General features: G+C 44.1%; 1 protein-coding gene across 1 annotated transcript in view; it reads right to left on the reverse strand.

Moving 5' to 3' along the window:
- The window catches only part of LOC142486966 (putative 2-ketogluconate reductase), a 46,450-nt gene extending 33,527 nt beyond the window's left edge, over window positions 1-12,923 (reverse strand). Inside the window, exons 1-3 of the mRNA XM_075585547.1 lie at window positions 12,547-12,923; window positions 12,083-12,254; window positions 3,863-4,041 (exon numbers count right to left, since the gene is read on the reverse strand). Coding sequence (XP_075441662.1) covers window positions 3,863-4,041; window positions 12,083-12,254; window positions 12,547-12,922 — 727 coding nt within the window. The 5' untranslated portion in view covers window position 12,923. The remainder of the gene's footprint in view (window positions 1-3,862; window positions 4,042-12,082; window positions 12,255-12,546) is intronic.
- Window positions 12,924-14,074: the final 1,151 nt, after the last annotated feature.

The following is a 14,074-nucleotide window of genomic DNA, read 5'->3' on the forward strand; positions in this document are numbered from 1 at the left end:
TAGAGGTTCTTAGTGACTGCGCAGTCACCCATTGACTATCTCTGTAGGAGTACGGGACATTGGGTGGGGTTCTTGGGACACTGGGTGGGATCACCCACGGTTGGGGAATCGTCCTGCGAGACGTCACTTTTAGTGTCTCCTCGTGAGAGGGACACAGGTTATTATTATTTGTTAGTAAAGTCATTAGTTATATAATCACTGTGTGTGTGGTTTCTGAGTGGGTTCCTATGTTAGGGTCATTCTACACTTCCCTAGAATCCTACATAGGTGGAGGCGCTGAAAGAAGATACGTTCCAGAGGATTCACCCCAGGCTCTCACTAGCGGAGGTTCAGACCTCCTGTGAGCCTGCAGGTATACGCACCACACCGGTAACACTGCATGTTCTACGCACCCACACTATATATGCGATTGGGTGGGATGGAAGACCCGTTACATATATATCAAGGAAAAGAAGGATCCAACGCTCTACGGTTTTCTAAATAAAGCTAATTTATTGTGCCACACAACGTTTCGACCAATAGGTCTTTCTCAAGTGACTAGGCATGAAACAACTGAGGATAAGCCCAGTATATATTCCCCCAACCAAAGACAATACAACAGGTGAAAACAGGTAAAGAAATCACCCCAGCTGACCCCAATCCGTCTCCCCTGATTAGTCCGATCAACATGCTTATTCCTTTCAGTTCGTGAGAGCTCAGTTCCGGTTTTGCGTGTCAGTGACATCATCACAGCTTCTGATTGGACTCCTTTGTTTCCCTTGTTTTCTGCGAAGCGTTATCAGTGCTTGCGTTCCAGCGTCCTCTTCTTCCGCATTCCGGCTAAATCTGACGTCATCTGCCCTATCAGGATTGGTCCTCCTCATCTCGCTATTATTTGGGGGCTTCTCACGCATCCTGTGAGTTAGTAAGGCTTTCCTCGTCTGTGCTTTACGTCTCGGATATGCATCCTGCGTCCTCAGTTTCCAAGGGTCCTGTGACGTCATCATTTTCTTCAGCTCTCCCTCTTTTTAAAGTGCCACGATGTGATCGTAAGAAGAGGAGGACCAATCCTGAGAAGAGGAGGACCAATCCAATCCTCCTGCTGCAGGCGCTTCCACTGTAACCGAGGCCTTAGATTGTAATATCTCCAGAGCAGGGATTTCCTTTCCGAATGTCTGTTTTTGTTGGCACTTATTGTATTTAATGTCCCGTACTGTATTTCCCCTCTTGTGAAATGCTGAGTACATTGTGCGTGCCACATAAATAAATATATACATATACAGCATAGCCTCTGGCTGCTATTCTTCTGCTGGGCCCCCACAGTATAAGTCCTGTTAGGTACAGGCAATGTGAGGGGTTCATTTTCTCATGAAGGCCTAGCTTGTTGTTGCAGCCTGGATACACTGGCTGTTTCCAGGGGCGGGCCTTACAACAACCACAGAGTGTCATCCTGGGGAGGATACTGCCTGGGTCACATGTCATTAATGTGATGCCTGTCTGTATCAGACCTGCCCCGTTATGGATCCAAAAGAATAGAGAGCTTCGATAGAGCACAGCCAAGGAGTCCTGTATAGTCCATGCAGGGAAAAGAAAACAGCCAGGCCACTCCAGAAGTAACAAAAAATATAGTTGAATTTATTGCATGCTGAACATACAAAAAATGGACAGGTAAACGCACCTACGCGTTTCGTACTCAAGGTACTTTATCAAGGTGACAACAGTGTAATAAAGCTGCTTATTTGTACTTACCCGAACTGCTTGTAAGCCAATAGGATGCCGCGCCACTTTCCCGCGGTGCGCAGAGTCACGGCGACTGATCCCAGTCACCTGCATATGCGCAGGATCGCGAGAGAGGTGTGCGCGCAGCTACAGGCCGGGCAGCTTGGGCATAGCACAAAACCTATCTTGCACTAAACGCTTCAGCCCACTGAGTGACGTCATCAGCGCGCGACACAATACGTGGTCGCGCTGACGTCATGTCACGTTCAGTAGCCTGACAGAACATGAAACACTTTTTTACAAAACAAAATCTTTATTAAACAAAACAATACTATACAAAATGTATTAAAAAGTAAAATTTAAAAACGGATAACTAATTGCAATACTAGCAGCAACCCTACGTAACAATATACTGTATAAGTGGAACAAAAAGGATGATCAAAAACAATAATTACTCATGGATAGTGAACATATAATGCATATACCACTAAATAAATAATTATTATAACAATTACATCACTAAATAATAAATAATCCTACCATTTATCCCACTGTATTACTTTAAAGGTAAAAACCTTGAAAGATATTGAATTGGGTATATAAACACAGTTACTTTACATATGGCAAAAATTAAAACACCTTGTTTATCAGAGGAAAGAAAAATAGTGTTGATCAAGCAAAGTAGAAGATTTTTGTCCTTGTATATCTAAGTTATAGATTTGTAGTTCAGTATTAATAATCTCTATATGACATTAAGCTTGAATACCCGCACTATTTAAAGGAGGAATACATTGATATATAACAAGTTATTGTACAATATTATACACTTGTTGGCAGGGAAATACATATGTATAAAAAATACATTATATATTTAGGAAGATAATCATGAACATTGATTGGGAGCAATATATAGTATCTAAAGTAACAATTAAATATAATTACATTAAGATTTACGTGTTGGTTATAACAAGGACAACAGTGTCAAAAAAATTGTGTGAAAGAATTTTTTATGTAAAAAATTATAAAAATTATAAAACTATTATTGAAAAAATGAAATAGTGAACTAACTTTTAATGTTCTAAAAAAATCATGAAGAATGCTCATAAAAGTGACTTAGATCCCAATCAATGTTCATGTCCAGGGGTGTTCTTGTTCTCAAGGTAAAAATCCAATAAGACTCTCGTCTATCTAACTGTTTAATCCTATCTCCTCCTCTTATGGGCATTGTCCATTAATTTATATTGTACTGGTTGGGTGGTATTATGCTATAATCGTGTGAGTGTCTGGCTGACTCCACTGATATTCCCACCAGTTTTCAATTAATCTTATTGGGGGCACTCCATCGTGTTTTGGATTAACCCATTGTGGATTTATACATTTTGATACTCATACTACAGGACTGGTCACAATTTTGGAGCATCACATCTATCCTACTCCCTGCCCTGTTATGGGGCAGGGTTACAAGCCCATCCCCTGGGTATATACTGACACTCTCCCTGAAGTCAGGGATCTCTTCCCTCCCCTTGTGTAGTGGGTGTCATCTACCCTGTATCCTAGGAGGGGATACAGGAGGGGCTCAGAAGGGGCCTATATTGGTCTAAAAGCCTTGGAGGTTCTCTGTCAGGGATTTAAAGCTGTGACTTCTGCAATGTGACAAAGAATAATGGAACCATCCATATGTGTGGATCACTGTCTGGGTCACTAAGAAGTTGCCAGCATGGACCATCCTGGTCATCTCAGGATCCTCGCTGGCTGGAAGTGCTGTAACCAGAGATGAACCACCCTGAAAACCTGTCCTGATATCTCCCCACACCACCGTGGAGCACTCAGAGCCTCCTGTTCCAGCTAAACAGGCATGCACCTCACCAGCAACACCAGGTAGCCGGATGATCTCACTTATAGTGAGCGAACAGGTGCTACACATACATACATGCATTTGTCTTTTACACATACAAAAAAGTGATAGGGCAATTTGGCACATTTCTGATGCACAAACGTGACACATGCTTGTAATTTAGTGTCACATATAATATGTGCACCACTCACATCCACACTCCGTCTCTACCTCAGCATCATTTTTTTATTAGTTAATATAAAAAAAATTAAAACTTGCTGCAGAACAAATCAAAATTGGTTTATACATTGCCGCACTAAGACACAATACCTCTGCTGATGTTTATTAGAGTGGCTGTGGGCTTCATTAATTGCAGCTCCTGTTTTCCAATCAGTTTGTGGGTCTCCGGTGTCAGGTTCACAACAAGCATCACAAAATCAGACTGCTGCAGCAAGTCTGCCATATTACTGCAGTACAGGGCCCCGACCGCCAGTTCTTCTTCTGGTTTCCTAATGTAACAAGATGCACAATGCATGATATATATATATATATATATATATATATTACACATACACATACAGTTAGTAATGGTTCACAGACCAATGAGTAGCTTTTATTTTAACAGCCAGATATTGCAAACTAGATCAGGAACAGCTCAGCCCCATGTTTTCCATACATAGATTTAGCAGTACAGTAAACAACTATTTTGAAAATAGATCAAGCCAAAAACTGGAGGTAACTTGACATGTACATGAAACTGTTGCATTATTTCTACAAATATAAAATACAAAAAATTGAACTTACAAAAACAAAACTATCACTCTGTCTAAATCCGAACACCAGTGTTCCTTGTAGAAGCGCACGTGGCTCTCACGCGGCTCTAAATGCTGTCCCCGCTGGTCCCGCCTCCAGGCTTCGCTTGTACTGTGATGTCACCGTCGTGCAGCGCACACACCCTATGCGCGGCACGCGCGCAGAAGCTTCCTCACTCCTCTGTATAATGGGATACACCTGTGCTGTTTCCAGCAGCCAAACACAATTCAGCTTACTCAGGACTATGCATCCTCCTCATTGGACTATCTTCCCTATATATGCTCAGCCTGCATTTTGGCACATCGGCTGAGCATAACCTTGTGTATGTGCGCTGTGTTCACTACAGTCCTGCCTCGTGTCTGAGCCTCGCCTGTCTTGCTTTGACCAGTGTTCCTGACCCCACTTGCTTTTGGATTCGGTACCTCTCCACTCCTGACCCGGTTTACCCACGACGATCCATACCTCTCCAATCTAGACCTTGGCTAAGTACCTGCAACGATCCGTAAATCTCCAATCCAGACCTCGGCAAGTATCATTGACCATCCTGACTTCTCCTACCCCGACCCGGCTACCTCGACCAATCTACATTCCACGTGGCTATGGGTTGGTGTTTATCTAATCCCCACCTCGGCCCCGCGATCACGCCTTGTTTGGGGTGAGCATACCGTTACAAAGGAGAGTCGAGGCATAGCTGGGGCCTAAGGGGGTCTCTGGCCTAGTACAGGTGCCACAAACAGCTGCACATGCAAACCCTACCCTTATCCTGTCCCAGCTCCGACTGGCGTGCAGCGCACCAAATGTATCAATAGCAAGCAGGGGAAAAGCTGCAGCCCTATTGGCTGTTGGGTACCATGTGTTCTTGTCCCAAAGGCTCATGGGACATGTAGTCCCTGCGTGGAGCCTTCCCTTATTGGCCGCTGCCTGCGCATGTGCGGCACCTTGCGCATGCGCACTTGCGTCCAAGATGGTGGCGCCCTTCACCGGGAGCCGCCGGGAGCCTTTGGCGATGCGCTTGCCTCTCCAGCAGTCACGCGCCGCACGCATCTCCCACTGCAGCAGTCATGGTAAGCGGGGTTAGTGGGGACGAAGGGGAACCCTGGCCACATTTTTATTAATTCATTCAGAAAAAGGACTGTTATTAATACAAAATTGCGATCCAAATGATTCTCCTTTGTACAGTATTTTATAGAATAAGTTCTTGGCAATTGAGAAAAGTGTAGGTATGTAACATAGACTGTACAAAGAAAATGTATTGCCAACTTACCATCATTTTCTTTTCCTGGAACCATATTGCTGTAGGCATCGTAGGGTTCACTACATCCTTACCTTGAGTAGAACTGGAAATGTAATTTTTCTGTACGTACCATAAAAGGCCCCTCTTACTTTCAGCAGGTAGTCACTTTCCTGTCCTACAGCTAGGAGTGGAGTTTGTTATTATTTTTTAAGGGGACTCGCCAGACGGCAACTAGTGCAGTTAAATCCAGGAGGTTCTCATCCTCTCTCTCCTCCTGCAGCTCTGACGTCAGAACCGTGGGCGGCAGCTGTCGGAGGCCCTTGCGACTGAGGCAGACAGCAGACACATCTCCTAACACAGCTGTGAGAGAGCACAACAGGGCTCCCACCTGCCACACGCACATAGGCCCACTCCTGTGCACAGCCGAACTTCAGTGCTTTGATTGGAGACCTGATGATGACATCAGAAACGAGAAGGAGCGATGGCTTTGAATTTAAAGAGCCACTCAGCCGCATGGGGCTTTGTAGAGAGAAAACTGCAGTTCATCTAGAGGAAGCTGTGAGAATACATGACGATGGAATCTGCTGAAAACGAAGGGTTACTATCCAAATTTACAGGGTGAGTCCTTAGTTACAGGAGTGATGGAAAGTAAGTGTTTATGCAGAATTAAAAAAAAAAATTGTCAATACAGTTCCTGAAGCTAGCGTATGTTTAACTTGTGATAAACCTGCATTGGAAGCTAAGAAACTCTGCAAAGACTGCCTTAAAGCAGCAGGTAAACATGAGGCTATGAGAGAGGTGATGGAAAGCCAGATAGAAAATTACTGGGTGGCGGACACTACTCAATTTATGTTAATCTCTGTAAGGAATCGGGGAAAACGTCCTTTGCGACGTGCTGCTGCCGCCGCGGCCACTGCTCCTGCCCATGCGCGCTCCCCTGCTCTCATTACAGAGCGCGCGTGCACCCGCAGCTCTTATAGCTGCTGCACGGAACCTGGTCCTGCCTCCTGCACGCGCCGCGCGTCTCTCCCACGCGGCGCGCACACGCGATGACGTGCAATGATCCCCAGCTGCGTGGCAAGTCTCTCCCTGCCTTGTTACCTGCAGCCTATCCCTGCTCCACTGGGGTCGCGCCTCTACTCCTCCCCTTGTCCCCATTGGTCTGTCCTGCCTTTAAATACTTCCTGGTTCCTCCCACGCTTTGCTCAGTATAATCCTATGTAGCCTCATGAAGCTCACTTCGTTTGTGCAGTGCTCTCTCATTTGCACCTCTTGTGTACCGACTCGGCTTGTTTGTGGACCCTTCTGGATTTTGGACTTTGGCATACCCTCGACTACGGCGATATCTCCTACCCTTGAACACGACATACGGACTCGGACTACGCTGCTCTCCCCAATCCCAGACCATAGTTTATGGACCCCTACTAGCCTGTCTTCTTCAATCCCGGAACTCGGCAAGTATACCGCATCTTCTACACACTCCAACCCAGACGCGGCTATGCTAAACTATCCGCCTTCCCACCTCAGTGCCGGGGTCTTGTCTTGTGTGTGGGCAGCGCGAGCGTTGCAATCTCATCAGTCAGAAAGAACACAATATAGAATAGCAAGGTCATATCATCTGGGAAGACAATTTTGGCAGCAAATCTTGGAGAGGCAAAAAAAAGTCCCAGAGGAAGAGCTGCATTTGCCAGAGGGAAGTTTGCATGAAGATCAAGTAGTCCAGCAGTCTCCAGTTGGAAGATTAATTCATTTCAGGGCTGCTCGGACTCAATCGAAGACAGGTGGGTCCTTTACATCTTTACTATTGTTACCACTTGAGATTCAAAAGGTCCCAAGAAAGGACATATTTATAATGTCAAGATGTCCTCATACAAAAGAAGAAACTAAAGAAATTAATATCATTTTAAGAGACCTACTGCGGGTAAAGGTGATAAAAAGAGTACCTCAAGAACAAAAGGAAACAGGTATATATTCTAGGATTTTTTTCTGGTAAGAAAGGCATGAGGGCGTCACAGAGCAGTTCTACACCTACGGAAACTGAATACTTACCTGCAAGTAAAAAAGTTCAAAATGGTCTCGCCTAACACCATCGAAAAAGTAAAACCCTACGATTGGATGTGATCAGTAGACACCAAGGAGGTAGCAAGAAAGCATTAGATGTTTCTCAGGTTCCCAGTAGATCACAAGCATTACCAGTACATATTTCTTCTGTTTGGTTTAGCGACTTCACCAGGAACCATCACAAAGATGCTAACACGCCTAATACCAGAAGTAAGGAAAATGGGCATAGAAATATAACCTTATCCAGAGGTCGACGATTGGAAAAAATGTGAACTACTGCTCAAAGTAATTTCTTCACTGCGCAATGCAGATAGATGCCCTCCACTTCAAACTGGCATATCTCTTTCCTCCAATTCCTCTTATTGCGAAGATAATGAGGAAAATAAAGGTAGACGAGGCAGAGGTAATACTAATAATACCTTACTGACCAACAAGACCATGGTTCGCCCATCTAGTACATATGGCAACACTCCTTGGCATTTGACGAAATTTCAAAGGTTACTATATCAAGGTCCCATGACCTATCCAAACCCTAAGAAACTAGCCTTTGTGGCCCGGAAATTGAGTGGCAAGTCCTGAGACAAAGGGTCGTCAGAACCATACAGACCCTTTTGGAAGCAAGAAAAGAATTTGGATTTGCTTCAACGACTATATAAGAGTTTTTTGGGTTTGGTTGTTTGTTTTTCCCCCAACCCAGAGGCATTAGTAGAGTTCTTGCAGGAAAGATTCGACAGAGGACCAAGCCTGAGTTAATCAAAAGTGCAAGTATCTGCATTGTTGGCACTGCTAGTGAGGAACCTAGTGTCAGAGCCTCGTCATTTGTTTCTTGCAAGAGTCAAATGATTAAGACCACAAGTCGAGTGTAATATTCCATCAAGGGACCTCACTCTGGTTCTAGAAGCCCCGACAGTACATTCATTTGAACCATTATGACAGATCTCTTTAAGCTGTTGGCATGGAAAATGGCGTTCCTCATCGCTCTAATGTCAACAAGAAGACTGTGGGAGCTGCAAGCTCTATTTTGCAAGGGACCGTTCCTTACCATTCACCAGGATAAGGCAGTAATGCGGCCAGTTTACAATTTCCTGTCTCAAGTCGTATCCCCATTTCATGTTAACCAGGAGATTATATAACCTTTATTTTGCCCAAAACAGGGAACTAAAAAAAGAAGTACAGTACTGTACTACACAATCTCTCTGTTGTGAGGTTTAAAAACATATCTCAACCGAGTACAGAGTTTCAGAAAGTCAGGCAGTTTATCCTCCCACAGGAACTTAGGACTGGACAAGCAGCATCCAAGGAGACCATATCCCAATGGGTCATCACATGCATAAGGAAAGCTTATGAACCGAAAGGGGGAAATCTACCATGAAGTCTAAATTCCCATTCAACAAGGGCCGTGGGCATTTAAAGCACAAGCACCTCATGCACAAAGAGTTGGCCCTACAGTGCCCGGTGCCATGGAGAACAGGAAATAAATGCTGTATGTAACCCTTCCTACCTGGCTCACAAGGAGTGTCACATTAAGGTATATTATCGTTGTACAAATAGTGCTCAGGGCCTCTGTTTACCTTTCTCATGGTGCTGGCGTTCATGCTGGCTGGGAGTTTAAGCAGTGCTGACAAAGGATGGGCGCCATGAACTTTTCTCACAAAAAGTATTCTTTATTCACATTAGACATCAGTCGTATTCATCTTTGGGTGCGCATGCAGCATTCCAAAAAGGCACATTGCTTGTCACCATTTGTGTTATTGATATTGCATTCCCTTGTCTAGCAGACAGGGCTTTCTTACATCCCACCGGGACCTGGTTACAGGGGGGCATTCTCACGAGGATCCATAGCCTGATGTGGCTCCCCAAGAGCTACTAAGGGTTAACATTTGCTTGTACTTTGTGAAACGTCAACCCCACCCACTGGAATGTTAATGAGCCAAGAGGATACAAAGAACTTTGTGTTCACAGCTGCATTGAATCTTAACCACCCCAGGGTACATCTGTGTTGCCCCAAAGGCAGATGGCCTTTGGCACAGCCGAAGGGCAGCCAAAGGGTGTGAGCTGTTTGCTGCTATTCGCTGATGTTAAAGTGATGTTAAAGCTGCTCTATTTTCAATCTGAAATTCACAAGAATTTTCCAACTCTATCTGTTCATGAAATGTCTGTGAATTGACTGTATAACCCGGTTCTTTTAATGTAACCATGTATTTTTATCTCTGTGCCCAGGACATACATGAAAACGAGAGGTAACTCTCAATGTATTACTTCCTGCTAAAACATTTTTATAATTTTTTTTTTTTTTTAAATAGCCTGTCACCCAGTGCAGAGCCATGCATACTATTGGATGTACGTGTGCTTGTGAACCTGTTATTTGAGCAGCTTCATGGTGATATTTTGAGGCCCATATTAAATGGACATCACGTGGAGTACCACACCCACCCTCCCCATTTATGGACTGGCATACACCTCCCCTTTCTGGTATGGCCCTATTCTAAAATAAGGGACACTTTCCCTAACTGTAAAAAACAATAGGTGATCATACATCCCTACACATATAGTTCCATACTTAAACAGGACATACTCTGTGTAGAATGAGATCCCTTATCTCTTACACTTCTCCTGAGAACCTCCCTCTAGAACTTTCTACAACTCTACATATACCTATTTGTGACATCACAGGTCACCATGCCTACAGTGAGAGCGGTTAGAATTTATACTTATGTAGCCTAGTACACCCCCCCCCCCCCGCTTGATCGGGAGTGTGGGGGCGGCCATGTTGTTAGGTGCGCATGCGCATTGTGGCGAGGCACGCATGCGCAGTATCCAGAGTGTGGCAGCCATTTTAGGACAGCTCCGCAGATGCAGCGCAGGACTACAAGTCCCAGGATCCTCTGGGGGGAGGAAAACATCACATGGGACTGTCCCATCCAATACGGCTCTGAGGAGAGGAGGAACAGGATATCCTCAGTGCGCGGAAAGCCCACGCTTCAGTCCCGAGAGAGCCAGAAAGGAGGCAAGACATGTCCAAGGAGCAAGTAAGCCCCTGGACTAGGCCAGAGCTTGCCCTAAGTCCCAAGTTAGGCCCCGATCCTTGCTTAGAGTATTGTAGGGAAGGCCTTAGAAAGGGCTCTCACTCTTAGAGATCCACCACCAGCAAAACTGCGCCGTCGGATGGATGTCCACGTGGTGACCTGCGGCATTTGGATGAGACCGCACGTGACCACCATCTGTAAGGTGTGAGGGGATTTATGTTGGAGGCCTGCTGCGTGGGACCTGATCCAACCCCTTGCCAAGTATTCCCTGGTTTGGGATGTTGACCAGGGAGCTACCACCGTGCACTTACACATCACAGGGGGAGGGGGGGGAGGGAAGCTAGCTCTACCTCACAATTTGGGGTGGGTTGCTCGTGTGGACACCGGGGCTCTAGGTGCCCTCAGTACTTTGGGTGAACCACTCATGTTATTGTATTGGTGTATCATACGGTGTGCTTTATGGTTATATTGTGTACAGTAAAGAAGTTATATTATATTCAGTTGTATAGTGTTTATTGGTTCCTGTGAGGGGTTATCCCGCCAACACTGGGATCCCTCATAGGTGGAGGCGTTGCACGCAAGGAGAAAGAGCTCACCCTGGGATTAGGCCACCTGTGAGTAAACAGGTACAGCAGCACACGTAGTTGCCAGCGTAGTTCCCTTAGGCATAGGGAAATGGAGCCACACTTAATATCCTGTACCAGGTGATGGGCTAAACATCTTCTAGAAGGTGGGCGTGGGTCGGTTTCTGCCCAGTCACTCTGTACCATGTGATTGGGACAGGGGCATTACACTGCAGTAACCCATACAGTTAACCATCTAAAGCCTTTAACCCCTTAAGTGAATACAGTAATTCCAATGGGGGGGTCACAAATATTTTCCCTTATTGTGGAATTTAACTCGCTCTGCACATTTATAAAAGCATTGCACAGAGGTTACTATGGATGCTGTTAGGAGTAACCTTGAGTGCCACATTCATTTCCCCACAGGACTTTATGATTAAAGTTCTCACATATCATGTGACAACCAGGTATTTTGAAAAAGGCATTGATTGGGATTAAGACGTTTTGTAAACATTAATCCATGAGGTAAATTTGTTTGGCATTTTGAGATTTTGATGACAATTCACAAAAGTGTTTACAAAAACAGCCTTGAACAGTTCCCTTCATCTTTATATCATATATAACATGGGCCTCTGCTTACAGGCCACAGCCTAAAACACAGCTATTTATCATACATTGCCATCTATTGGTCAGATAGTAATGATACATGGTAGCTGAAATAGTCTTGTTCAGTGAAAATGTGCTGGGTAAATTCTATGCGGTATAAAGTGGAATACCTTGAATAACAAAGTCTATTATTAGTACTCATACAATAGGGACGGGAAAGGGTTAGTTGCCGTCGTGTGCCCCTCACCTCCTCTGCCTGTTGTGGTACAGAATGTTCATTCTGAAAGCTTTAGCCCTCAGAGCAATACTGTAGCCAATACTTCCCATTCCAATGATGCCAAGTGTAGCCTCTGTGATGTCATCACCCACCCAGTTCAGATCAAAATGACTGGTTTCAGGTGAACATGCAATTCGGTTGCCTGTAAGATAAAATGCACACAATATAATTAGCTAATTTGAGACTTGGGCATTTACACTGCACTGGGGCCTAATTTACAAGAGTAAATACTATTCCTTAAGCCCTGAGCTGCTTAAACCTTCACTGCCAGAGAGCCGGTGATACATTACACAGGTGTGCTGCAGGTACTCTGACACTGAAGAAGTCTTGTAGTACATACAGTACTGTTATAATTTGTTTTTAGCTATACGTGGGTGTAATGAGTAGGTTTCACCTTTAAAATATATATGATTCTGAATAGTAGTTTGTGTTACCTTCCAGTATATTTTTGGCAGACGACAACATCAGAGCCATTCCCACGTCTGCAGTCGCGTCATCTCCCACATGTGGTGTGTTGGTCACTTTAATGCCGTAGCTTGATATAAGCTGTAGATCCAGGTGATCCACCCCAGCTCCAGCACTCCCAATGACTTTCAGGTTCGGTAGAGACTCCAGGAGCTCGCGGTCAATTTTAGGCTTGTGCAACCATGATAGGATAACTTGTATCTTTTGGGAATATGCATCCTTATCGTTTAAAAATTCCTCAAGATACACTATTTGGAAGTGCCTTTTAACAATAAATTCATACTGTTCTGGGAATGCACAGGAGCCTCCAGTGTGAGATAACAGAGCATAAGCGAGCTCATCCATTTCCTGCTAAAAATAAAATAGTAAACCATGTTTCTGAGCTGTGAGGTTCATGAACAACTAATGAATTCCACAAAAAGCACAGGTAAGTTTCTTAGAAGTAGACACATGAAATAAATATGAGATTTTAAATACTAATTAAATCTGTGAAGAACTCATGTATTTTCACTAAAAGGTATCGCTATCTGCAAAATAATAGGAAAGGGAAAAAGCTTAATACAGCAATGTACATTACCACCAAGTCCTCCGGGGCCACATTACAGTTAATTGCTGTGGAAAGCACATGGATTGGAAGTGACAGTGACAGCTACCCAAAGAATGTTACAGTATTCTCTGATACACATTGGGCCATATAAATCCACACGCCCCTTTGATATTGTGTTGAAACTTAAAAAAAAAACTGAATAGATTTGTGTTTTGTGTTTTCTGCTTGTAGTTTGTTAATGTTTTATTGAGGAGGATAGGGATGCCTCGCTCAAAACCTTAGTGTTTGATAAATGGTTTCGGTCGCGTGCTGCCAGGCATAAGTACTTATACAAAAGGGATGCGTGTGTGAAGAGCACACACAGAGATCCCCACTAGGGCGCACCACAGACCTGAGGTGAATTAAATCATGGTCCTTTAGTGCGCAGACACATACAACATATAATAGTTTATTAAATGACTAAATAAAAAACTTTAAAACAATGAAGTCCCTAGTGCTACTATGGTGCCAGTACCTACTTAAAGGCTCTGTAACAGACCAGGAGGTAAATACGGGGATAGTACATGATGGACTCTAACGTTTCACCCTTGTATGAATCGACTCCTCTTTGATGATTCCCTGGGTGAGGTATTAATATACCTATGTATAAACCCTAAGTTTATAAGAGGAGATAGATCTAGAGTTATACGAAGCATTAACTCTAGATCTATCTCCTCTTATAAACTTAGGGTTTATACATAGGTATATTAATACCTCACCCAAGGAATCATCAAAGAGGAGTCGATTCATACAAGGGTGAAACGTTAGAGTCAATCATGTACTATCCCCGTATTTACCTCCTGGTCTGTTACAGAGCCTTTAAGTAGGTACTGGCACCATAGTAGCACTAGGGACTTCATTGTTTTATAGTTTTTTATTTAGTCATTTAATAAACTATTATATGTTGTATG

The sequence above is a fragment of the Ascaphus truei genome, chromosome 2, assembly GCF_040206685.1.
Source record: "Ascaphus truei isolate aAscTru1 chromosome 2, aAscTru1.hap1, whole genome shotgun sequence".
Taxonomy (NCBI): domain Eukaryota; kingdom Metazoa; phylum Chordata; class Amphibia; order Anura; family Ascaphidae; genus Ascaphus; species Ascaphus truei.